The following is a 25,976-nucleotide window of genomic DNA, read 5'->3' as shown; positions in this document are numbered from 1 at the left end:
ATTTAGGTGAAAGATAGAGGCTTTGGAATGAGAACAGAATGGAGTGATTAGGTGCAGAGATCAAGGTGTCGCTGCCATTATGTTAGCTGAAGACTTATCTGGAATACTGAGGATGATTGCGATAGGCTGCACAAGAGCTAGTGCTGGTGAAGGGGCGGAAGGGCCAGCGCTTCCATTTTAGGCGACTTAGGCGGTCATTCTACGGGCGCCAGGCATTTGGAGGGGCGGCATTTTGCTCCAGTGGACTCCCGAGGCGTGCTGCGGGGTTGTCGCTGGTCACGCAGCTCGGGTGGACCATCCCGCAGGGCTTGCGTAGTGGAGGGTCCGCTCGTCCCGCGGCTCCGGTGGAGCATCCGTGGCACGCCTGCGGAAGGATCCACCGGCAGCCGCTGACAGGCGAGTTTGGCAGATGCCCCGTGGCGTGCCGCCGTAGCTTGGAGGCAGCGAAATGGCTAGAGCTGGCCTCGGGCCTTAGGGCGCCAAAAACCCTGACCGCTCCTGGGACGTGAAATAGAAACAAGTCGCTCTGCTCCTGTAGTTGAATCTGCCGGAATATCCTGGCACCACACAAAGCCCAGTGATCTTAAGGGGCTCTTAAATGCCTGGGGTCAACGTAAAGACAGATGGGCATAGGGGTCCACGTAAGCAGTCACTGAATTCCCTCAGACACCGTGCATCCATCAGTATTTAACACTCTTATTTTCAGGCTAGCAGCGTAACTCCCATCAAACTCAAACCCCCTTATGGTAGGCAATCCTGCAAATTCAGGGCGGACAGGGTTTCCATGCCGTATTTTGCACAGCTTAGCACATTCTGATGATAAACGATCATTCTGTGTGTTCTCCCAGGAGAAGTGGTTTTCAACAGAACAATACTACACATCATACCCTAGGCTACATTACTTTGGCTGACTGTGGAAACTTTGACTAAGAATTAACTTAAGCCAGCACCAGAGAAATTCTTCTAGAAAGCCATTCCCTTCACATTTGCTCAGTTTATTTTTTAAATAAGTGCATTGGCTGGAAATAAGTAAGTGTATGGTAAAACAGCGTAGTATTGGCTTATCACTTCCATATGTCAGCCAAGTTTGCTGTTAGAGGCTCTACTCTAAATATTCTGGCTTCACTTTACCTAGGTGACATAGGTGCATTTCACATTTAGATTGTGCCCTAGTAACTTGAGTGGAGTAACTTTTGGGTTAAACAGCAGACGCTGGCCTATATACTTATATACCAAATCATCTGTGAGGCTTTTCTATAAAATAGCTGCCAGACAGACTTTTTTTAGTGTACCTAAGGTAAAACGTTGTCAGAAGAGTTTTAAATCAATCTTCACATGTAACTTTTAGGCCTGAAGGCTTATAGGCATGTAACTCAATTGACCTCGCTCTTGAAGTATTTTACCTTATTTTCCTCTTGTAAGAGAGTTTTTTTGTTCTAAAGGCATGAAGTTAAAGGTAAACTGCTATTTGAGGTCATATGTATTAATTCTAGATGCACTAGCCAAGAGATGTTTTGCTTCTGAAGAACTTTTGCCACAGGCAGTCTCCTTTGGGGAAGGTTCACAGCCACAATTGATTAATTCAGTGCTATAGTTTTAGGAGTGCTCTGGACTACTCACTGCTGCTAAGCTCTGACATGGCGCCAGTTAACAACTTCAGCTAGCTAGACTTCTGTCCTTTCGGTGTTGAAACTGCCTTGATTATTCCGCTTGTTCATCTCTCAGCGACTATGCCCTTCAGATACTGGAATAGAAGCCTTCTGTGCTTAGCAACTCCAGATGGTACACCAATTTCCACGCAACATAGGTTCTGAAATCATCTCCCCTGGCTTCCCACATGATAGTCGCATTAATACAGCGTCTCAGGCATTATCTTAGGCAATTCATGATCTGGACCCAGGATATCTACAGAGATCGATGAAGTCTGAGATGAAGACTTGTTGCAACTTTGCTCCTGGCACAATGGAACTTTCTCGTAGGCAAAGCTATAGTTCAGGAGAGGCAGCTTCTTGGGCTGCGTCCAAGGCTGTAGAATGAACTCACAGGAATAAGAACCAGCACAAACCTCAGCACTTTTCGCTACAGTGCAAGGCAACCTTGACCTTTCCTTTTCCACAAAACGTATAGCAAACATGTGCCGTTATAATACAAAATATTCCAAAACAAAATTCTCCCTTGCCATTAGATAGATGCTGTAAAAGTTAAGGCCCTACAGGAAAGGCGCTCAGCTACCACAAATGATGAGAGGGGTATAAAAAATGTATACAACAACAACCTGCAAAATCAAGAAGCACTTACTTACATCATCACAGAAAGTATTTATACTTATAGAGTTCGAGACAAGAGGCCGGGTCTACACTGCCGTTTATACCCGATTTTAGCAGTATTAAACCATTTAACCTGCACCCGTCCACACAGGCCTTTATATCGATATAAAGGCTCTTTAAACCGTTTCTGTACTCCTACCGACGAGAGGAGTAGCGCTGAAATTTGGTTATTACCATATCGGATTAGGAGTTTAGTGCGGCGCAAATCGACGGTAATGGCCTCCGGGCGTATCCACAGTGCACCTTTGTACCGCTTGAAAGCAATCTGAACTGATGCACTGCCAGGTAGACAGGAAAAGCCTCGCAGAACTTTTGATTTACATTTCCTGTTTGACGCCGAGCGTGTAGCTCTGATTCAGCACGGGGCGCTGCAGTCCCAAATCCAAAAAGTCCAGCGATGGACTATGAGATATTGGATCTGATCACGTACGGGAGCAAATCTTTCTATCAGAGCTCCGTTTCCAGAAGCGAAATGTGACAGATTTGGAAATCTCGAGGCCACAGCAGGGGCTCAGCATAGTGTGCGTGACAAGCGTAACGAAGGCCAAGAATCCAAATGGACGCTCTAAGGGGAGGTACTGAGGACTCCGCTGATCCTACAGTCCCGCAGACTCCGAAAGCATTTGGCTTTATTGGTGAGCTCAAAATGCCCCTGTGGTGCAAACATTGTCCGGCTGGTCAGGGTATAGCTCGTTAATTTCCTCCTCCCCCCGGAAAAGATAAGGGAAAAAATCGTTTCTTGACTTTTTTATATGTCACCTATGTCTACTGATGCTGCTGGTAGACACGATGGGCAACGAACGCCACCTCTCCCCTCCCCTCCTCGTGGACGACAATATGAAGCTATCTCCTCATCATCAGCACCTATGCTCTGCTTGGCTGGCCTCAGGTGAGGTCAACTGGGGCGCCTGGGTAAGAATAGAAATGACTCCCGTCATTCTCAGTAGGTGTAACAGAACGGCTGGTACTGTCTTAGTCATACAACGAGGGGCTGAGCTCCAATCAGCCCCCTTCCTTCATGTCTAAAGAAGATTCTGTACTGCCTGGACTATCATAGCAGCAGGATGTTGAGTCTCTCCCCGCACCGTTTAATGTCCTGCCTGGACTATCATCGCAGTGGAGCTGCCTCCCCCTCATTTTATCTCACTAACAAAGTCAGTGTTTCTATGCTGCATTCTTTATTACTTCATCACACAAATCGGGGGACACTGCAATGGTAGCCCAGGAGGCGTTGGAGTGAGGGAGCAACGTGGGGTCTGTTGCAGAGGCACCTAGAATGGCATGCAGCTCATCATTCTGCGGGATCTAACAGGATGCCTGGTACACTGGTTCTCTAGCACATTGCCCCATATTCTAGGCAGGACTGACTCTATTGTTAGATACATAAAGGGAATGCCTGGGGGGTCATTCTCATTTCAGTTTTTGACCCCCGGCCGACCCAGCCAGGAGCCCAGGACAGCAGCAGTGGTACGAACGACTGATAACCATTCATTCATCGCCACAATTCGAATGCTGGCAGACGTACAGACAACTTGATAACCATTCTGCTATCTTGCAAGGCAAATAATGCTGTATGTAGCGGCAGTACCGCCTCTTCTGCATCCAGTACCATCGTGCAGTGACAAAAGGCAACGGTTCATGCTTTGGTGTCTGCAAGGCAATCCAGGGAAAAAGCGCGTGAAACTGAGTGTCTGCCGTTGTGTCACGGAGAAGGAATGAGTAAACATTTACCAGAATCACCCACACATTTTTGCCACCATCTTGCAGTAGGATTCACCAGAATTCCGGGACGGGGACTGCGGAACATGGATCGTACAGATAGCTACCCACAGGCAATGCTCGGACATCAATGCTAGCACTCGGTACATGATGCCACACCGAATTATGTGCTTCGTTGGCCGCGTGCACTCGACTTTATACAATCTGTTTTATAAAACCGGTTTATGTAAAATCGGAATAATCCCGTAGTGTAGACGTACCCAGAGACTCAGTTGATCTAAACTGGCATAAGCTCTATAGCAGTCACTGCAGCTACGCTGCTTTACACAATCTTGCAAATTGCTTGAAATAATCAGTGTGAATAAAGATCTACAGAAAACAAGTCAGGTAAACAAACTGTCAAATTTCACTTTATTTGTATTGAGAAAGTAGGCAACAAACAACACTTGGTACTCAGAGGTGCAAATTTACCATTATTTGCTGGCAAAATGTTAGTATATCAATGCTGGGCGCTCTTCATTTCCATGACAGTAGCAAACTGCTTTAATCATTTTACAAATCTATAATGAAAGAGTGCCACGGAACTATAATTTCAGATGAAAATGTAACATTTAATTGTGGTTTCTCCAGGTGACTTTTGCCACTAGGTTCATGATTAGCAGCAAACAATTAAATTTGACCTCAAATAAGACAAAATGTCGAAGTGTTTGTCGTCATTAAATAATAAGTGTTAGCAGCATACCCAATAAAATACATCTTGTACAAATACCATTGCACTTTTAACATGTCACAAGCATTTTTCTTACCATTATTTACACAATATAGTTTGTATAGAACAGCTAAACTGATATATATTGAAAAATAGTGGAAATGTTAATAGCCCTAGACAACGTCTAGTGTTGACTCCTTTTGTTCCATACAGTTTCCCAGGATGCTTCATGAAAATCGTGTAGGTATACCATTGCATAAAAATAGAATTCACAAAAAGCTTATTTCTCAGTTAACACTTCGGAAGCTTACACTGTATTACTATATTAAATTGTTCACTGCACAAGGGAACCATAATGACAATAGAGTTGAGCATCAGCCTCTGATTAAGTTTTCAGATAATACCAAAGTCCTGCTTATTCAAGTACTGTTCTTTATTTCACATTCCAATCACTTAGCTGTGCGACAATTATCCAGTGAGTTCCAAAGGCAGCTCCCGACCACATAAGATCTCCCACTGTCTTGCAAGCAGTGATATTAGTTTCTCACGGCTTTCTGCACTTGGGATAAAGATATACCACTGGATCTCTCTATTCCCACTGCCTTTAAGTTTAGCATTTAACTTTGGGGCACTGAAAGTATCTCCGAAGTGATCCAGCATTAAGTTCTGCATGAGATCTTGGTTCTGAACGTCATCAAACACAAACGTGAGGGCCTGTGGATATGTCTGATAGCCCATAAGCACTCTGTCTAAATCACGGATTCGTCTTCCATCTGTGAGCTGATATTTGTCTCTCTTTGGTGGTTCCTTTGCAAATTCAGGTAGTGGGTAACTGATATAATCCTCATTGAAAAGGAACAAATCCGAACTGGTTAAAATGAGTGTTTTAGGCTGAAGTGAACTATTGGCTTGAGCAGTTTCTTCTGTATGATTCACTTGAAATGCCAACACATATAGAAGGATATTTAGAGACTGGAAGTTAGCCAGACTGTACATCTTCTCTGCCACTAGAAAAGCAAGGTCCCCAATTTCCTCTTCATTGGGATATATAAACTTTACTCTACTAGAGTGAATCAGTTCATAATTCTCCATTTTTCCTGCAAGCACAAATATACATGAATTTTACTTTACACTCCGTATTACACAATGCTTCCCTGATGCATGTGGCTAAACATTAGATACTTTGACACAGTTTGTTGCAGCTGGAACAACTCAAGTTTAGCTATTATTTATGCAGTTTTTATTTGTATAAAATATGTGAATAATTTACTTCGATTGCATGTCCTTAACTGGATTTCTCATCTGCCTCTTGCATCATCAACCATTTTCAGTTCCAATTAAATAATCTTTATTAGTGGTGGTGACGTAAGAGACAGAAAAAATAGCTGGATTCTCAGACCATAGATAATACTTGTCTTGCTAGTAGTTGGAGAGACAAATCAACTTCTGAGTTCTAAACAGATCCAGTACAGAATCACTGAGAACACAAATATGAAATCCCTTATTATTGCTATAGCAGATGAACAGACATCTTTAAATGGTCCCTCTGAAAAGAACTTTCTCACAAGTTGTGTGTTATGTCTAATGTCACATCATGATGTGCACACCACTCCCTAAGGAGCAAGCTCCTGCAGTAGGAGGAGGATTCACTGCTTCTGGTCTACCATAAATGGCTGTAAGTAAAATGTTTTAGGCCAGACTTAATGAATGATTTCCTTAAAAAATTTCTTAAAATAATCACAAGCACCATCAAAAAATTCAGCTTTATTTAGAGAACCTTCTGCTAAGTTTAGAAATCTAGCCAAAAGCAGAGTTATCACTATGCATTTTAATAGCTGAAGGTACAAATTTAACACATTTTAAAAATCCCTTAAATCTTATCTAATCTGTCACTCTTACTGGTCCACGAACGTACAACCTTTAGAGACCAAAAAAGTGTCTCTCCTGCACAAGTTAAGAAACTGTTCCTTAAAGAGCGCTAAGTTACAAGTCTGACCTATAAATATAAGCTACAGCTGTAGATGGCTCAAAAGATTATGTAAGGGATGTAATTTATTGGATTCTATAAAAGGAGAATTATATCACATTGCCTTCCTCTGTGCAAATGTATTAGAAATTAAATATTTCTGTTCAGACAGGAAAGTCTAGGATAAACTCACACAGGACTTCAAGTGGAAGTGGAACTGAGTTAACAGGAAGCAAACAATCAATGCATAAAATCTTTTACTTTTGGATTTTTAAAAAATACACATTACACAGTATTCTATATATACTAGAAGAGGGCCTCATCCTCCCAGATTGAACTAACCTTGATACCTCTAGATTGATTCTTGCCTGCATATTTATATCCGCCTCTGGAAATTTCCACCACATGAGTCTGACGAAGTGGGTATTCACCCATGAAAGCTTATGCTCCAATACTTGTTAGTCTACAAGGTGCCACATGACTCTGTCGCTTATTACAGATCCAGACTAACACGACTACCCCTCTAGTATTTGATACACTAACCTAAGAGTGTAGAATGGACCATTTACCTGTATTTTTATTCCCAAATTCAGAGTAGAAATCCTTATCTATTGGTTCTGGTGAAGGTGTGCGTGCCAGCAATGACAGCACTGCCATGAGGTGCTGTATAAAGGCATGAGTACTGTAACTGTCTCTGGTTAGGCAGGTTACTATATGATCTGCAGAATGTCCTGGAGAAGACAGAATATAAGCCAGTTACATATCTATTTGTAGCTTTACTACAATTTCAGCAGACGTTCATTCACCACCATAGAATATTTCCTGTAGTGACGGATTTGAGATGTCTTTATTTGGTTAACTAGTTAGAACTGATCCTCTGACCAAAAGATAAGGGACCCTCCCAGATGTACTGAAAGATTAGAGCATGTACTTTCATAAGGTACTTTATTTTGGAACACTGGATATGAACATTTCTGAACATAGACATTTAACTCCTGTGACAAAGTTCCTCCTCTACCTTGGTGGGTCCTGCGCTTACTGGCAGATTTGCTCACCTCAGTGATCTTCCCCAGAGTCTGGATCAACTCCTCCTGTGTCTGATCAGGAGTTGGGAGGTTTGGGGGTAACCCAGACCCGCCCGTTACTCCGGGTTCCAGCCCAGGGCCCTGTGGATTGCAGCTGTCTATACTGCCTCCTGTAACAGCTGCATGACAGCTACAACTCCCTGGGCTACTTCCCCATGGCCTCCTCCAAACACCTTCTTTATCCTCACCACAGGACCTTCCTCCTGGAGTCTGATAATGCTTATACTCCTTAGTCCTCCAGCAGCACACCCTCTCACTCTCAGCTCCTTGTGCCTCTTGCTCCCTGCTCCTCAGACGCACTTCCTCTCCTCTAGCTCCTCCCCACCTGACTGGAGTGAGCTCCTTTTTAAACCCAGGTGCCCTGATTGGCTGCAGGTGTTCTAATCAGCCTGTCTGCCTTAACTGGTTCTAGCAAGTTCCTGATTACTCTAGTGCAGACCCTGCTCTGGTCACTCAGGGAACAGAAAACTACTCACCCAGTGACCAGTATATTTGCCCTCTACCAGACTCCTGTACCCCACTGGTTTGGGTCTGTCTCACACCATAACTGTTCATTACTTTGAAAATTTACCTTCAAAAGAAAACAAATTTCTGAAAATATTTTAATTACGGATGTTAAAAGTGAACTAAGTTAAAGGAAAAACTCCCCCTTTTCCAGTTCAATTTGTGCACTTACACTTTGATTAAGGTCACCTACAGCATCACCTTTTTCTGGTCAGTTTCCTCATTAGGATCTTTGCCACAGCAGAGAGGATATAAGAATGGACATACTGGGTCAGACCAATGATTCATCTAGCCCAGTATCCTGTCTACCCATAGCAGCAAATACCAGGTGCTTCAGAGGAAATGAACAAACAGTACAATTACTGAGTGATCAATGCCATCATTTAGTCCAGCATCTGGTAGTCACAGGTAAGTTGTAATACTTGAACTCGTATATTAAACTCACTAGATTTCAAGATGACAGAATCCCTTTAAAAAAGTACAAGGGCTGGGTTTCAAGTCTTAAAGTCTCCCATAAACTTTGCTGTACAAATTATACCTTCAATCGCAATCTTCACATGACAGAAAAAGCTAAGAACAGAGTTGACAGCTGTATTCCTAACTTTGGATTTGGATTTCAGGTCAACTTGAAATTTATTTTTTATATTTTAATTAAATATCTGGCCTTACTGATTAAAAGTGCTATATAAGACACAGATGATATTATTCTCTGATGGGGTTTGTTTTTAGGAGAGCTAAGCTAGTTGTTATATTATGTTCCCAAAAAGAACAGAGGTGAAATTTTCAAAAGCTCCTAGGCTACTAAGTCACTTGAATCCCTTTGACTTTCACTGAGATTTAGCCATCTAAGTACCTGTATCACTTTTCAAAATGGGACAGGTTCTTTTGCAAATGTTACCCTAGGCCAGCTAGAAGTTTAGTGTCTACTTTTGCTGGAGGTCTCTGTTGGCATCACATCACTGAGACATGAAAATAGGACATACCACGCAATTTTCAAGATTGGTTATAAGGACAGAATAGAGGCTTCAAGGCATAAACATTTACAATAACTTCAGGAAGCCAAAAGAAAAATTATAACGAGAAATGACAACATTTAATGAGTGACTATGATAAATTCACATTAAAAATGGAAGGTGCTACAAATTCTTAAGAATGAAAGACTAGGGAAGAATAGTTTATATTTCCCTTGTTTATTAGCCTTATGTATCTGGGAAGCATGTTCAAGCAAACTGGCAGAATGGTCTCTTGGCAAGAGACACTAACTCTCATAATGGAGTAAGAGTCAGGGGATATTTGCATCTATTTCAAAATATGGTGGGAAATCTCAATTTGCATGCAGCTAGATTAAAGAACTGGATGAGCTCTACTCAGCAAACCTGCCAAATAAACCATTAAAACATAATTTACTTATATTCAGTGTTTAGAGTTCATTACTATCTCCATTTCTGCCCATTCAAGTCTTGAGGCAATAGCCAAATATCATTAAACTATCATAAAATAAGTTTCTGCCTTTTGCTTGAATGAAGCTACAGCCACAGATTCAATAAGCACCATCATTTTGTAGTAGTTCATGGTTATCTGCCTAGACATCTTAATGGCAGAGGCACTAGTGGTGAAACACTTCCACTAAATGCATCACAAGGCTACAAGTTTCAAGTTTCAACCCACTATGCACACAAAGCAAGAAAAACACTGAACATGCAGAGCACAACATTTTCATTCACTGATCACTTAATCCTTTGAGTGCGCTATGCTGTACGCATGCATACTTTAAATTCAAATCTTTATCAAAGTGCAAAAAGATATGAAACATTCAGTTGGAAAATGTTCACTCCTGCTTTCCTTGAATGTTTTACACATGGCTAAAGTGACTATTTTCCCCATATTTTATTTCACATTAGGCAAGGAAAGTGTAAAATTTCACACCCCAAAATTACTCTTTGGGCAACATAAGCCACTGGAACTGGACAGTCTTTTAAGACACGCTTATTTATATAGTGGCACCAGTGTGACATCATGAATGTTAACATATTGGAAATGGTTAATTATAAAAAGACAGCAGGATAACATGGTGCTCCCTATCAAGACTGAAGTGAAGACAGGGATGAAATCAAGATGACAGTAGTATCTCCAACTAGAAAAATCTACAGCATAAAATGTTACTCACCAGTAATTCGAAAATATTGATCAAAAAGTCCAACATTCACTGATTGCAGATCGTTAAGTTTTAGCACAAAGCAGCAAGAGAGGTGGAAAGAGCTATTTTCACAATCTGAGTTTTCTTGGTTCCAAGAGTCTAATGAACGAAGAATATAGTATGATAAAGAGCAAGTCACAAAAAGGAAGAATGATAAATTTAGACTACAAACATAATTACATTCAGATCCTAGAGTGATCTATATTAAAAATTTAATTATAAATTTCTCCACTGTTGTGCTTGAAACAAATCCTTGAAAAGCATTTTTTTTTAATGACTACTCATTTAATATTGGAAGCTTTCTTTATGCAGATACATTCCAAAAATTCAGAAACACGAGATGATACTGCATTCAATGAAAAATCCCCCCCACTCCCATCACCATCCATGAGGATGATATAACTTGCTTTCAGACTTTCTTAGAGTTCAAAGTATATCACAAAGGCACAGGACCCCTAAACACATGGACACAGGCTGCACTCAAAGGCAGAAACTAGCCCTAAGATACCACACTTCATGAATATAAATGGTGGCTAACAGCTTTCTTGGGGTAAACTACAGCTCTGAACCTCATCTCTGGTAGTATACCTGAAATAAGAATCTGGCTCAAAACGCACATGCCAGAGTGAACAGAGGAATGTTAAGAGGAAAGAGGTTTATGAAGAAGTCTTATTCTTGCCCAAACCAGAAGAAACCCATCCGCCACACGTGCCACTGATCTACAATGAGCCACAGTATCATCATGCTGGGAAATCTCTACTTGTACGCAACTAGATTAAAGAGTTGGATGATCTCTATTCGGCAACCATGCCAGATAAGCCATTAAAATATAACCTACTTATATTCAGTGTTTAGAGTTTGTTACTTTCTCCATTTCTGCCCATTCTTTGGCAGAACATGTACTTTGCCTTCTGAAGATGAGCACATTCAAGGAATGGCTTATACATAATCAAAATAAAATTAGGCAACCTCAATCCAAAAATATTAAGCCTCGCTCCTGAGAAGACAATCATGTGCTAAACCGCTAGTGCGGACTGGGAGACCCAGTATCAAAAGCAATTGAGGTGTTTTGCTCCTCGAACTGGCAAATATTGCTGACAGCATGTCACATTCTCAGGGCTATACTGCGCCCATGAATCACATGCAACTCCCACTGACAAGTAGTCAATAAGTTACTCACATGACAGAGAGGGGCACAATACAACCCTTAGGCCTGTCGCACCTTACTGCTGGCAATGGAATGGCATTTCAATTGCGTAGAAGATGCTGGGGATTGCTAAGTAATATCAGAAAGAAGCATGCACAGAAGTCATGGGGAAGGGGCTATTTGAGGTGCAGAGCTGGATGAAGACCCAAAACCCATATTGCAAGGTAAAGCCCCAGGCATGCATGCATGCTGCAAAGGGCGAGCCTGGAAAAAGCCATGATGAGATGTTTAGAGTCCTTTGGCTGCAAAAATGAGTGCTAATCAAAAATGGGGTGGGGGCTGGGACAGCTCAGTGGTTTGAGCATTGGCCTGCTAAACTCAGGGTTGTGAGCTCAACCCTTGAGCAGGCCATTTAGGGATTTAGCAGGGGATTGGTCTAGATCTCCTGAGGTCCCTTCCACCTTAATAATCTATGATTCTATGATCACCTTGAATATAAAGGAAGAAGAGTGCGACAATAGAGGCTCACTTACCAACTAACCCTGCAACTTTATTAGAAATTCAAAATTAATCCTTTTTGTCTTACCCAACTGATGCTCATTAGTATGAGTTACAGAATCATCCAACAGAAAGTAAATAGCTTTTGTTGAGAGCATGACACAAGCCGTCACTTCTGTGTCAGGAGTTTTATAAAATAAAACAGAAGACCACATAAGATGTCTCAGCTCTTCGTTTTCTACCTGCAAGACAAATTATGTTGCTTGATTTTGCACATCTTCACCTCTGACTTGCTAGAAGCAGCTTTTGGGAACTGCTTTCCTGGTAAACTAATGCAAAACTAACATAAGAACACAAAAGTGTGATAATGTTTTCCCCAAAGTTGCTGAGTGCAGTTGTATCGGAAGAGTTGTCTATGAAACTGTTCTAGTGTGTATGAGATTAAGAATCGGTAACAAAGTTTTTATTGTGGTCTAGCCTACCACACTATTCGATTCCAAGATTCACAGAGTTGACAAGGAACTATTTAAAAAATCTAAAACCAGCAAACCTGGCAGAGTTATGCCCACAAAATCTAGTTAAGGAGCTTCTGTAAGTAAAAGTAAAGTTCACGAAGCCTGCCATATCTCAAAGAGCAACACAAACCTTCAAATACTGCTGAGGAGATAAGTTTCAAGCAGCTTTATGAAAAAAGGAGGAAGCATGACTAGCAATTACCTCAGACACATGTTATACTGGGAAGTAGAATTAGAATGCATTTTACTAAATTAACTTACTGGCATAGTTTCTTAGATGTTATGCCCAGAACACTTGATATCTGTTGAAACTACACCAATGATTTTTCCAAATTCAGTAAAACTAAATTGAGTTCACAAATCCTTCATCCAACATTTGTCACAATGTTGCTGTTTCAATTTCCTAATTCAGGGTTTCTGGGACTCACTTTGAAAATATTTCAGGTTGTGATGCTTCCCCTGCCCCAAAGTGATAGAAAATTATTGTACATACTCATAGGAGCACACTTATGGTATTGCCACCCTTACTTCTGTGCTGCTATTGTATCTCCCTTCCCCCTTCAGCTCCTCCTTCCCCTAGCAATATTTTTTGTGATCTTGTAACCTCCCTACAATGCCTTGTGACTCCCTTTTGGGTTGGGACCCGTAGTCTGAGAAACACTGTTCTAAACCATTATTTTAACAGCTCCTAATTTGATCTCATTACATAAAAGGTCTGTAGGTTCTCAACTAAAACCATTGTCGCAGACTTATGAACTGCAGAATTGAGTATCATGTAGACTGAGTACGTTCTACTGAAAGTCTGGTTAACTGCATTTTAAATAATTAGGAAAAAATTCTTTGGTGTTCGCTGCAAGTTTGAATAGCTTTTCAACTGACATTTTCATTCTGATCATAGTGAGTTTTCTTTCAAACTACAGCAAAATGACTTTAGATAAGAGTTGTATTTTCAAGCTGGACATCCAATCCATTAACAACCCACCTAATATTTGCTTGGGTATCAGATATTGGATTTGTCAACTCAGAGAGCACTAGTCTTTTTGCAATACCTATGTAATTCTGTATTTATACACAAGCATCACCTAAGAAGACCTCAGACACACTTCCAGTGAAATCTGAATGGCATGCAACTAAATTTCCTCAAAGCCCATCCTACCAATTGTTTGTAACTTTCTTAACTCATACTAAAAAAAAAAAACATGCATCCTTGGAGAAACACTGTTTTCAAGACAAATATGCCATTAATTTAGGTACTGATCCTGCACTGAGGACCTTGTGGCCAGACCCGGAGCTTTGTAGGGCCACAACAACTTTTGTGAGACTCAGAATAGGGGCTCATTCAATTGGAAGCAGTTACAGGGTTGGGGTCTTGATCAGTAACTTCCAGATTTAGGAGTATCTATTATGCTCTGGGTTTAAGTTTGAACAAGAAAGGTTTTTAAATTCATTTCTAATTTTAAAAGGTTGATGGTAGCCTGCATAAAGTGTCCCTAATTTGCACACAATACCTCAGCAACGCTGTTATGGAAAAACTCCACAATCGCATTTCCTTTTAGCCCAGCCACATACTGAAGAGATAAAGATATTGGAAGATAAGCTGGAATTTGGTTATCTTCCGTAATTTTCTGCATCAGAAATTCAGATGGATATAAAGATGATAGCGTCAAACAAGGCTTGCAAAAGCTAGGAGGCAGAAGAGACCAAGAAACATCACGTCAGAATGCACACTCAAACTGTAACTAACAAGTAGAGATGCAGTTTTTTCCCCACATAAGCAACATTCATACTTTAAAGTCTATTCTGTAATTCATAACAGAGATCTGTGGGTTTAGTAGCAGCATATTATATCTTGTCTCAATGGAGTTCCTGTTCACTACGTAAGTTATTTTACTTTAACACCTCTGTTGTTTGCTTTCCTTTTACTAGGTTTCAGGCAAAATGCAAAGCTTCCTTTCACAAGAGCACACAATAGGTTGTAAACATAAAGCTGAGCAGCAGGAATGAACTGTCAACTGATATTGTATAATCCTGTGTCCAGAGTGAAAGGACAGACACTACAAGTACTAGGGGCCTGATTCTCATACACCCAGGTCCTGCTGCACTGTTAAATGTAAGTTTCCAGTAACGCTGTGCTGGTTAGGCCACGTTAATTTCAATGCTGCACGGTATGTATTTTAAGGGAGTCAATTACCCTGCTGTCTGGCTGTGTCTGTTTTTTGAATCCAAGAGGTGATTTCTTGCTGATGCCAAACTGTTGGAAGCTTTCAAAATAACTATAGTTTTAACATCCTGCAGAAGTGTCCTCAAAAGACTGTAGATTCTTAGAAAATGGAATTTTTCATGAGGTAGAACAAATACTGCTGTAACAAATTTGTGTCCAATGAGTAACTCTAGCACATGTCCATCTGAAAATGACCCTTTCTGCTGGATGGGATGATTGGTCGGATGCAACACAACAGAAGCCAGTGGAATCCTGCTCAGCTTGAATACATTTCTTGCATCTTCTGAGTCTATACATTTAGATGGCACTACATTAAAATCAACCTTTACTATGTGCAAATGCTGGGGTGTCAGAAATATCCAACAAGGATGGAATGCATAGTGACTCTGTTCAGCAGATTTATACAATGTGGAATAAAGTGCAGAACACAAGGCATGGTCAGACCATGCTCTGTTATCATCCACTGATTCTGGTAGATGCAAGGCTTTCTGAACATCAGTTTTATTACTGTAAACAAGGTAAGTTGGGAAGCAACCTTTTATCTCCATGCCATCTGGTGAAATTTGATAAAATCCCATCAGTTGGTAGACAAATTCTTGCAAGCTTGCTTTGCCACAGTACAATGTGGAACTTGATAACAGGGATGTGCAACTTTGAGAGCAGCATGTTTGTAAACAGGAATAGAAGTCCTGAAGATTTTGGGAGTCCGAAACGATACATAGGCAGTTGTCATTATTTCTCATCTTGAGGGTTAAACACATTTCTGGCATGAGAAAGCCAAACTCTGTAAGATCTGTATATGGAAAGCACAGTGCTAGTTTCAAGGCAGCTGGGATATGTTGGCAGTTGCCTTTTGGATCTTGATGAGGAATCTCAAACACAGCTACTACACTATCAGTCAAAACCAAACAAGAGGCAAACTGCCTGACTCTTCCTTTATGAACCTGAATAGAAAAACTCCAGAGAACTTTGACTATATCTACGCTCTCTGCTCTTGTGCTATCTGGAGCTGGTGGGGCAATATCTGAAGTAGCACAGAACTCGAAAGTCCGGTCTCCAAGTCCCATTTCAAAATAGCCATCTTCATTATCCGTGAGACTGGAATCACTCACAGGGCTCTCTTTGTTTTCTATTTCAGTAGAGGAAGGGGGTGATCTCTGCAAAGCCTGTGCTATCAAGGTGGAGAGATGCTGGATAAAATCCTGGTTGGTGGCAGTGTATGACATACAGGTAAAAGGCAAGATGATGGTGTTACGAGGGTCAGGCAATGCACCATGTTCTTCATCTGAATGGTCCAAACTTCAGAAACAGAAAAAAAAAAAGTGTAAGGTTGAGTTTAAGAGAAATCATACCTATCCAAGACCTTTTCTACTGTGTATCAAGACACTGATTCTCAAGCCTATACAATCACTTCAAGAGAAAGTGTACCACAGTGTAGTTTGTACAGAATCTGTGATCTTCAGCCACCTATTTCAAACATAAGACTGGTATAACTTAACCCTTAGAGCACTGACAAGTACACAGAGTTCTCTTATCTTCTCTTCCTCATCCCTAATAAATTTAATCACCAAACATGTAATGATAGTTTAATCAGTATTAAAGCAGGATGGCACCTTGTCATTTGACCACTTCACTATACAGCCACTGAGACACTTGTGGACTTTCAAATACATCCCACAGTTCAAAAGAGAAGAGAACTTTGATGAAATTTCATGAAGAAATTTTCAAGATGAGAAAAATAGGGCCAGAGTTCCAGAAACGGGAACATGTTCTGCTTTAAAGGCCAAGACTGTGTCCAGAGACGGACACAGTATCCAGAGACATTAACCAACTACTACAAGCAAATTTATATTAGAAGTTAGTCATTTTATCTCACCAAATGTGAAGACCTCTTCCATATTCTTTTGATAAGTCCAACAGAGAAGTAGGCACCTAAGGAGAAGAAAGCAAGGTCAGGGAGCTGCCATGTTGTATTTAACAAACAGAAGTGTCAAACAAACTTCAGTAAACATGGGTTTAGTCATAGAAAAATATTAATCAACAGAGTTCTTGAGCTGTTTATAGTCTGTCAGATCAATAAGTGGTTGAATCTAAAGATCTGGCTGGTATGCCTCTTGCACTACTTGGTAATTAATTTTCACCTAAAGGACCTCATTAGAGGACCTTAAAATATTTTGCCAACATTACTTCAGCAGCCTGAACACCTCATGAGGTAGGCAGAAATTGAACCAGGAATAGAACCTATTTCCCCACCTGTAAAATGGTTATTTACCTACCTCACTGGGTTGTTTTGAGACTGCGTATGAAAAGCAGTTTGAGATCTTTGGATGAAGGAATATATGCCGTGCAAAACTTTACTGCAGATGGGTAAAGGGAGGTATAGAGAGATAGAGTAATCTTCAACAAGTCACTTTAAGCCAGTGGCAAATCAAAGGTGCCAGCTGACTCAGCCCCCTACTCAGGAATGCTCCCAACATTGCTTAACAAACGCAAGTAGCTTAAAACTAATGAAGTAATGGTAAAGGAGCCATCAGGAACCTGGAGTCTGGATGGGGAAAACTGAAACCACCCTGAATTTTCCCTATCAGCACCAAAGAGAAACGTTTCCCACCCAGCAGCAAGTAGATAGCTATTCCCCCGCCTCCTGCCATCCATCCCACCTTCAAGCAACCAGACAGAAGCGGCAGAGAGAGAGAAAAAGAGAGAGAGAGAGAGAGAGGGGAAGCCCCATCTTGCAATCTTAGCAGCTAGGTGGATGTTAGTGACAGTGATGTGATACTGACATTATGTCAATATGTCATGGCACTGAACTGCAACATCACAATGCAAGTACCGTGAAGCAATCTCAGGACACTACACTCCTGTTCTCTGCAACTCCATACACTACTTGAGTAAAATATTAGAAGGTGAATCAAGCCCTCTAGAGCTACAGAAGAGTTACGTTCAGTTCAGGTGGAAGAAAACTCCTGAAAGTCAGCATTAAGTGTCCATGGGACCGAAAGTTGTCAGTTACTGTAAATTAGGTCTTTAGTTCTTAGTCCATTACAGCTGGACAGGTAGTGGCTTTGCCTTTGGCCCTCAGATATCTTGCTTAAAAGTTGAAAACTGATTTTATACCCAATTTATTATAAAAGTTCAGAGTAAAATATTTAGTTTAAGTATTTTACAAATTGAAACCTCTTAATAACTGATAAGTAATTTGGGGCTAACTCCGCTTTGCCCCATTACAACAGATTACATAGTACAGAAATAATCAGATTAACAGGAAAATTCTGCTGTGGATTATTTTAACAAAGAGTTTTTGCTCCAAGAAAAAACAAATTAAAAACAATATTTAAACAGAAGACACACGGGAAGAGAATTGCAGTTACCTGATTTCTGTATCTAGAGTCTAGTATTTCAGAGCATCTCTGGGTAACTGTATGGTCTGTAGGAGTCGAACTACTGGATGGCGATAAAATGCTAGCTAGGGCTGTTTTTCTACAAATTATTTCTAGAACAAATACAAATAGCTTTTAAAGAACATTAAAACAAAACCACCACACTTTAACTGCAACTGTATGACAAGTATTCTTAAAATATCTAAGCAAAACTTGACAAGTGGTCATTAATACAGTAGAGGATAGTTTCATACAATAGATTGTACCAATCAAAGGAAGTCTGTTTATATGCTGAATTTAAGTCTTACTATGGAGACATCAGTAGCTGCACTGAGATCTGCACTTAGCCCTGGTCTACACTACGAGTTTAGGTTGAATTTAGCAGCGTTAGATCGATTTAACCCTGCACCCGTCCACACGACAAAGCCATTTTTGTCAATTTAAAGGGCTCTTAAAATCGATTTCTGCACTCCTCCCCAACAAGGGGATTAGTGCTGAAATTGACATCGCCGGGTCGAATTTGCGGTAGTGTAGATGCAAATCGATTGTATTGGCCTCCGGGAGCTATCCCAGAGTGCTCCATTGTGACCACTCTGAACAGCACTCTTAACTCAGATGCACTGGCCAGGTAGACAGGAAAAGCCCCGGGAACTTTTGAATTTCATTTCCAGTTTGGCGGCCACCGTGGCAAGCTGATCAGCACAGATGACCAAAAGAGCTCCAGCATGGACTGAACGGGAGGTACTGGATCTGATCGCTGTGTGGGGAGAAGAATCTGTGCAGTAGGCAAGTGGAGAATCCCTTCTCCCCGGCAGCCAGGAACTGTTCATCACCCTGGAGCCAATACCCTCCCAAAGCGGGCTCCTGGACCACGAAGCCAGAGAAGGCACCTCTGGTGAGTATACCTTTGTAAATATAAAACAAGGTTTAAAAGCGTGTTTAATGTTTAATTTGGCCTGAAGACTTGGGATGCAATCAAGGCCAGTATAGCTACTGGAAAAGTCTGTTAACGTGTCTGGGGATAGAGCAGAAATCCTCCAGGGACATCACCAAGAAGCTCTCCTACAGGTACTCTAAAAGCCTTTGCCAACGTGGTGGGTGGAAGCCCATTCATGCTGAGCTGTTCGTGTTTGGCTGAGAGAGATCTTCCCTGAAACTAGACACGTCGTGAGGGTGGGGTGAAGTACGCGTGCTGTGTAATGTGAATCGCTTGATTCAGTGTGAAATAGCCTTTCCTTTGTCCTCTAAAATGTATCTTTTTAAATACTACTCTCCCTTTTTTTCCTCCCACAGCTGCAAATGTTTCTACGCTCCCCCTATCATCTCCATTCCAGAGGCTAATGAGCCTAATGTAGGAGCAAACTGACATGCTCAGGCATCTGGTGGAGCTGCAGGAAAGGCAGCAGAAGCACAGACCACCACTGAAGTCCCTGTATAACCGCCTGCGCTCCTGCCCAAGTTCCATATCCTCCTCATCCAGATGCCAAGAACGCGCCGGGGCGGGGGGGGGGCGTGGAAGAGGCTACAGGCACCCAGCCACTCCAACCCAGAGGATTGCCCAAGCAACAGAAGGCTGGCATTCAATAAGTTTTGAACTGTAGTGCGGCATTGTCCTTCCCTCCTCCCCTCATCCACCACCCCACCCAGTGCTTCCCTCCTCACCCACCCCTCCCAGGCTACCTTGCAAGTTTTCCCCCCTATTTGTGTGATGAATTAATAAAGAATGCATGATTTTGAAACAATGACTTTATTGCCTCTGAAAGCAGTGATCGAAGCGGGGAGGTTGGTTAGCTTACAGGAAAGTAGAGTCAACCAAGGGGGTGGGTTTTCATCAAGGAGAAACAAACAGAACTGTCACACTGTAATTGTCTGCCAGACGATTTGCCTCAAACTCCCACCCCACCATAAATGTCTCCCCCTTACTCTCACAGATATTGTGGAGCACACAGCAAGCAGCAATATCAATGGGAATATTGGTTTCACTGTGGTCTAACCTAGTCAGGAAACTGTGCCAGCGAACTTTTAAACGTCCAAATGCACATTCTTCCACCATTCTGCCCTTGCTCAGCTGAATTGCTCCTTACTACTGTCCAGGATGCCTGTGTATGACTTCATGAGCCATGGCATTAAGGGGTAGGCTGGGTTCCCAAGGATAACTATAGGCATTTCAACATCCCCAAAGGTAATTCAACTGTGAGGGCTGTTCTCATCTTGGTATTCTTGCGCTTCAGAGCAGGGGAAAGCAAGTCACAAAGTTCCATGAAAGTGCCCTTATGCATGTGTAAGTTTTGCAGCCACTGGGAATCATCCCAGACCTGCAACACTATGTGGTCCCACCAGTCTGTGCTCGTTTCCTGGACCCAAATATCGGCATTCCATGGCATGAACCTGCCCCATTACCACGATGTCCAAACTGCCAGGACTCGTGCTTTGAGAGAAGTCTGTGTCCATGTCCTCATCACTATTGTGATCGTGCTGTCATCGCCTCGTTGCCTGCTTTTGCAGGCTCTGCACATAATGCAGGATAATGCATGATATATTTACAATGCTCACAATAGCAGAGGTGAGCTGAGAAGACTTCATGCTTGCCATGGTATGGCATCTGCAGGAGAGCAGAGTTGCAGCGGAAGCGGTGGATGATGATTGGATGCCACGAGAATAGATATTTATAAAGAATAACAAGAGAACCTGCGAGGTGGATTCACAGCACCAGGAGAGCAGAGCTGCAGCGGAAGCGGTTGTTGGATGACGACGGTTAGCAGTCCTACTGCACTGTCTGCTGAAAGCAGTATGGCGTCTGCACGGAAAAAAGGCATGAAACGATTGTCTGCCATTGCTTTCACGGACGGAGGGGAAACTGATGACATGTACCCAAAACTACCTGCGACAATGTTTTTGACCTATCGGAAGCTCAACCCAAAATTCCAATGGGCAGCGGAGACTGCGGGAACTGTGGGATAGTTACCCACAGTGCAATGCTCCGAAAGTTGATGCCAGCCTCGGTACTGTGGATGCACTCCACTGATTTAATGCGCTTAGTGGGGACACACAATCAACTGTATAAAATCGTTTCCTAAAAAAAAATCTACTTCTATAAATTCACCTAATTTCATAGTGTAGACATACCTTAGAGCAGGGCTTTCAAACAAATGATTGAATTTAGCCTCCACATTTGGTACAATAAACTCAGTAGTAATCTGAATAATGTATTTTAAACATTTACTGGCTGGTACAGCAAAACTGAAAAATGCAGTGCTTCCTTTGCGATTTTCTCTCACATCTTTATGTTCTACTAGTTTACAGCTACAAAATCTCACCAAATCCAAACCCTTCACATACACATATACTCAGATCGCTGAAATGTGGCTGGTATCCAAAATACTAACCCTAAACCGTTATTTTACCTGATTCAGAATAGCTGATTTGAGTTCCACAAGGATTAGCTTTCCGAACTACATTGCCTGAGTGTGTATAAGCAAGGGTTGTATGGGAAGCTCTATGTAATATTAATAGTGTTTATTCACACAATATAGTGGATCAATTTTTCAATGCTACCAATGATAAGGATTGTTTTATATCAGCATTTCATATAAATACTTTTAATTAATGATTAGAAACAAATGGACCATTTATTGATATTGTAACTCTTGATGTGAAGTAGTGAAGTATAGGACTTGCACAGAAGTTACGGATGCAACTTTCTAGATTGGCTTTAAAAAGATCATAAAGTCAAATCAAATATTCTTTCCCAACTCAGTTGAAAAAAGTTATTTCCTCAGGGGAAACACTGCTTTAACTATGCAGGGAACAAAAGGAGCTAAGAGACCGCTAAATCATTATTTCTGGTATACTGTTTCCTATCTAGCTACTTCCATCTCTCCCGTAAGCAATTTACTGCAACATTTAATGTGATTAATATATCACGGAAACACGTGGTGTCTTGAGAGACAGCAAGAATACAGCTCATAAAAGCAGTGTGTCAGGGACTGAAGTTCAGTTCTTGGTAGTAACAAGCTTAACAGTTAAACTGATAATTAGATTGCATATTTCACAATTTCTACCTAGAATTCTTAAAATCAAGTGAGATTTTAAAATATCCCCTTTCTGGATGCTCAAATACTTACAATTAAGTCTTATAAACTGATCTCAGTAGTAGCCAGCTGTGTTATTGGACTTCTTTTCCCACATTTTTTTTTTTTTTTAATTTTAGCCTTTCCCGTCTTGTTACTAAAACAACTTACTAAAATTCATTTACCTTAAATCTTTAATCTTCTCACTATCTTTCTTGCAGCAAATTTCTACAAGATGACTGAGCACTTCAGTCAATAAGTCCACAATTTAACATACTCCTAATCATTTACAAAAACAGGAAAAAGAATAAACCTAAATATTTCCCAGAAATTTTTTAATTCCAATTTTTGTCAGCTATTTCCCACCTTCCTTTTTACTTCTTCATGGATGCCCATCTAAAGCTACATGTTGATGTATTATAACAAAAACTCCACTCTCAAGCAATGACCTAGAATAGGGAATACTTTAGTACATGGAAAAGCAGTTACAGAATCAAAATACCTAACACAAATTAAGTAGCAGCTGTCCTGAGTTTAAAAAAATTGACTGCATTTAATCTGTAGATTACAAAAAAAATCTAAAACAGATTGAAAGGTTAGGTGAAGTACAAAAAAGGGTAACCGAGTCTGCTTTGATGTGTAGATTCCTATATTGGTCACATACAAATAATCATGTGAGTGCTGTCATAATAATCTTTGCCTTCTCATAGAAGATGATGTTGGGGAAACCTCATGAGATTTTGCAGAAATGTTGGTAACATCTTGTTCTTTCCCAGAATGGGAGCACAAGCTTTGGATACTTCCACCTTCCTCACCCGGAATAAAATGTTTACAGGAAAAGGGTCAACTGCTTCCCATCCCAAACCATACAATTGACATACTCTCTTGTTTGCAATACCATCTTAAGGAATTAGAAATAGTCTTAACCCCTACCATTTGTTTCCATTTAGTCATTTTCTGTGTTTCTAACTCAACTGAAGCCAAAAAAGCTCAGTGATGTTCACTTATCCTCAGTCATGCATCAGTATTCCTGTAAATCAGCAGGAATGAGCATAGCTCTATAAATAGTGTTAATGGCTGCTGCAAAAGCAGTACACAGAGCACAAAGTCTTTTTGTGTATGCCATATTTATGCAGTGGGTTTGTTTTTATGAACATCTGTCAAAAGGATTTTGGCACAATGGGTATATTGAGATCACAAGGTTAGAATCAGTGTGATAATCCTCAAGTTAATATTGTAACTACTGATGTTTTTCTCTGTTCCCCTTCTTTTTCTACCTTCTTTCAGGTTTCCTGACTTAACTGTGTCTCTTGACAAAAAGCAATATGGGAACTACCACCACATCAGTTCCCTCTTAATATCCCAACACCAAACAGGGAAGAAAAGCCATTTTAAAGCATTGCTGTACATAAAGGTTTGCCATTAGGGCACTAGAGATTTATCTACATTAGGAAAAGCTGGATGTGTAGTCCTCCACCAGTGGTTTGAGCAGGATGAGATACAGTGGTAAAAAGATTTGCACCAGGTTTATGCTACAGCTCCCAGAGTTAACACCACCAGAGGAAAACTACAGGTCAGAATTTTGCCAATATAAATATAGCTTAGATGTCTGGGACAGTACCCATTTGCCTTTACGCTTCAACTGATGCTGACAAAGCCCCATATTTAGTATATAAACTTCATGTATATCAATGCAGCCTAGAAAAACAGGACCAAGAGGCCCAACACAGCAGCACGATACATACATGATTACCTTGGCTGGAGCTGACAGGACGAGGCAGAGAAGAAGAGGAAGGATGAACAGTAAGAGAAGAACAGTTTGATTTGGCGCTGGCAGCAGTGAGCCTGGAGTCCTCACTGATCTAATAAAGAAAGTATGTAGTGGTTAAAGAAACAAGAATCTAGCACCACTGACAATAAACATACAGAGCAAATATTAGATCCCAAGAACTCAAACAAATCCACATAATCACATGGCTTCTTTTCTGTGAAAGCTCAGCTGTCATGAACAATTTTCAGTTCACATCCATTAAAGTCTGTATTTTATTTTCTGTTACAGTGAAATCCTGTTATAAGGGTCCATTTTAGAAAATGCCATTTTGATTATACTGATATTAACCGGTTGTTATATCTGGACTGATGGAACAGTGCATTTCACAAGTCAGATGAGTGACTAAAAGAACAGAGCAACTTGTGCTAGTTCTTCTAATGCCAACTCTGGACAGTCTGGTTATACCTGGCCTCACAGTCAAAAGTGCAAACCTGAAACATAATTTAACTACAGGTGAGAAGTACTCAGAATATGTCTATGCTACAAGAGATGGGTGTGCTTCCCCTGTTCATGTACACATCTGCACTAGCTCTCACTGAGTACAAATAGCAGTGTAGCAGCTGTAGCTTAGATAGCAGAAGCACAGCTGAGATGTGCCACGTACAAAAGAGTCAGAAACCCGTGGGTAGTCACTCTGCTGCTACCAATGCTACCACAGATACACTTCTATTTATACCTGCACTAGCTCAACGAGACCAAGTCTGAGTATGTGTACCCGCACAGGTGGGACAGTATTGCCTGATTTTGTTTCTCCAACCAAAAAAAAAAAAAAGAAAAAAAAAATCAAGGAAATCCCCACCACTGCCAAAAGGGAGGGGCTTTGAGAAAATTATTTTAATACTTTACTGCATAACCAGTGGAAATTTTTAGTGATCATATTTGAATGGACTTTACAACTTGCAATATGGACCAGCATAGCTGTGCTTCTCATCAAGTTAGCCACTCTGTATATTGTGAAGTCATTCTATCTATCCCTCCTTCTACCCATCTGCCAGACCACCACAGAAAGGAAGACACAGAAGACATTACTGAAGTTAAAGGAACAGAACAGGAAAAATGTGCAAAATTGCTGCATTTAACGTGCATCAGTCATTAAAACAAGTAAGCAAAGCATGTTTTGTAGAAGTTGTTACAATATAGATACTTCATTAGTAAGCCAAATAGATCCAAGAGTAATCTGAGATATTATTTAACAGCTACAAGTCTTTTTTTTTTCTCCAAGCACCACATTGTTCATGTTTTACTTTACATGGTTTCTAGCCCCTGATCCTCCCCCTCTTAAAAAAACTCACCTTCTTATCAGAGCTATTCAGTTTGTACTTAACCTCCTTTGCTTTTTGAATAGCTTTCAACACTTCTACAGTGTCAAGTTCCTTTTCTGTGGTACTGATATTATCCAAACAGACCTTAAGAAAATCCATAAAGACAAATTGCTTGGTTAAGCCTCAGTAGCAATACTAAAAGAATGATGCACTGATTGAAGCAAGACACTGCCGCTATTTTAAGATGACCACTGACTGTTTACACTAATACAAACATTTAAAATAATCCAGTACCATAATGACAAACGAAGTACATCTGTAGGGTTACTTTTCATGGAAAACCAGACCTCCCCACCCTAACTCCCAAAGGACTGAGACAAGTTTTAATGTAAGTTCAAAAGTGCCAGAAAAGCTATTTTCACGCCTTTGTAGCAAAAACTGTGTTCAAATGTAAATGTGCTGCTTCTCTACCTACACGGGGTTTTAAGTTTTCTTCCCATAACTGACCTTGTCAAGAGTAAGTTGGTTTCATTCTCTAAAACAGA

The 25,976-nt window shown here is 40.9% G+C and overlaps 1 protein-coding gene across 8 annotated transcripts in view; it reads right to left on the bottom strand.

Moving 5' to 3' along the window:
* Positions 1–4,434: 4,434 nt before the first annotated feature.
* NISCH (nischarin) overlaps positions 4,435–25,976 on the bottom strand; it is a 60,219-nt gene continuing 38,677 nt past the window's right edge. The window contains exons 12-21 of one of the 8 annotated variants that reach the window (XM_032805782.2): positions 25,462–25,575; positions 24,092–24,200; positions 18,260–18,381; positions 16,765–16,820; positions 14,859–16,187; positions 14,176–14,350; positions 12,241–12,394; positions 10,478–10,606; positions 7,291–7,452; positions 4,435–5,852 (exon numbers count right to left, since the gene is read on the bottom strand). In XM_032805782.2, coding sequence (XP_032661673.1) covers positions 5,224–5,852; positions 7,291–7,452; positions 10,478–10,606; positions 12,241–12,394; positions 14,176–14,350; positions 14,859–16,187; positions 16,765–16,820; positions 18,260–18,381; positions 24,092–24,200; positions 25,462–25,575 — 2,979 coding nt within the window. In that variant the 3' untranslated portion in view covers positions 4,435–5,223. Of the gene's footprint in view, positions 5,853–7,290; positions 7,453–8,482; positions 8,642–10,477; positions 10,607–12,240; positions 12,395–14,175; positions 14,351–14,858; positions 16,188–16,764; positions 16,821–18,259; positions 18,382–19,996; positions 21,066–24,083; positions 24,201–25,461; positions 25,576–25,976 lie in introns of those variants that run through there. The other 7 variants (XM_075072919.1, XM_032805783.2, XR_012657101.1 and 4 more) reach the window with 7 other exon arrangements.

This window comes from Chelonoidis abingdonii, chromosome 16 (genome assembly GCF_003597395.2).
Source record: "Chelonoidis abingdonii isolate Lonesome George chromosome 16, CheloAbing_2.0, whole genome shotgun sequence".
Taxonomy (NCBI): domain Eukaryota; kingdom Metazoa; phylum Chordata; order Testudines; family Testudinidae; genus Chelonoidis; species Chelonoidis abingdonii.
This window is presented reverse-complemented; position numbering and strand designations above follow the sequence as displayed.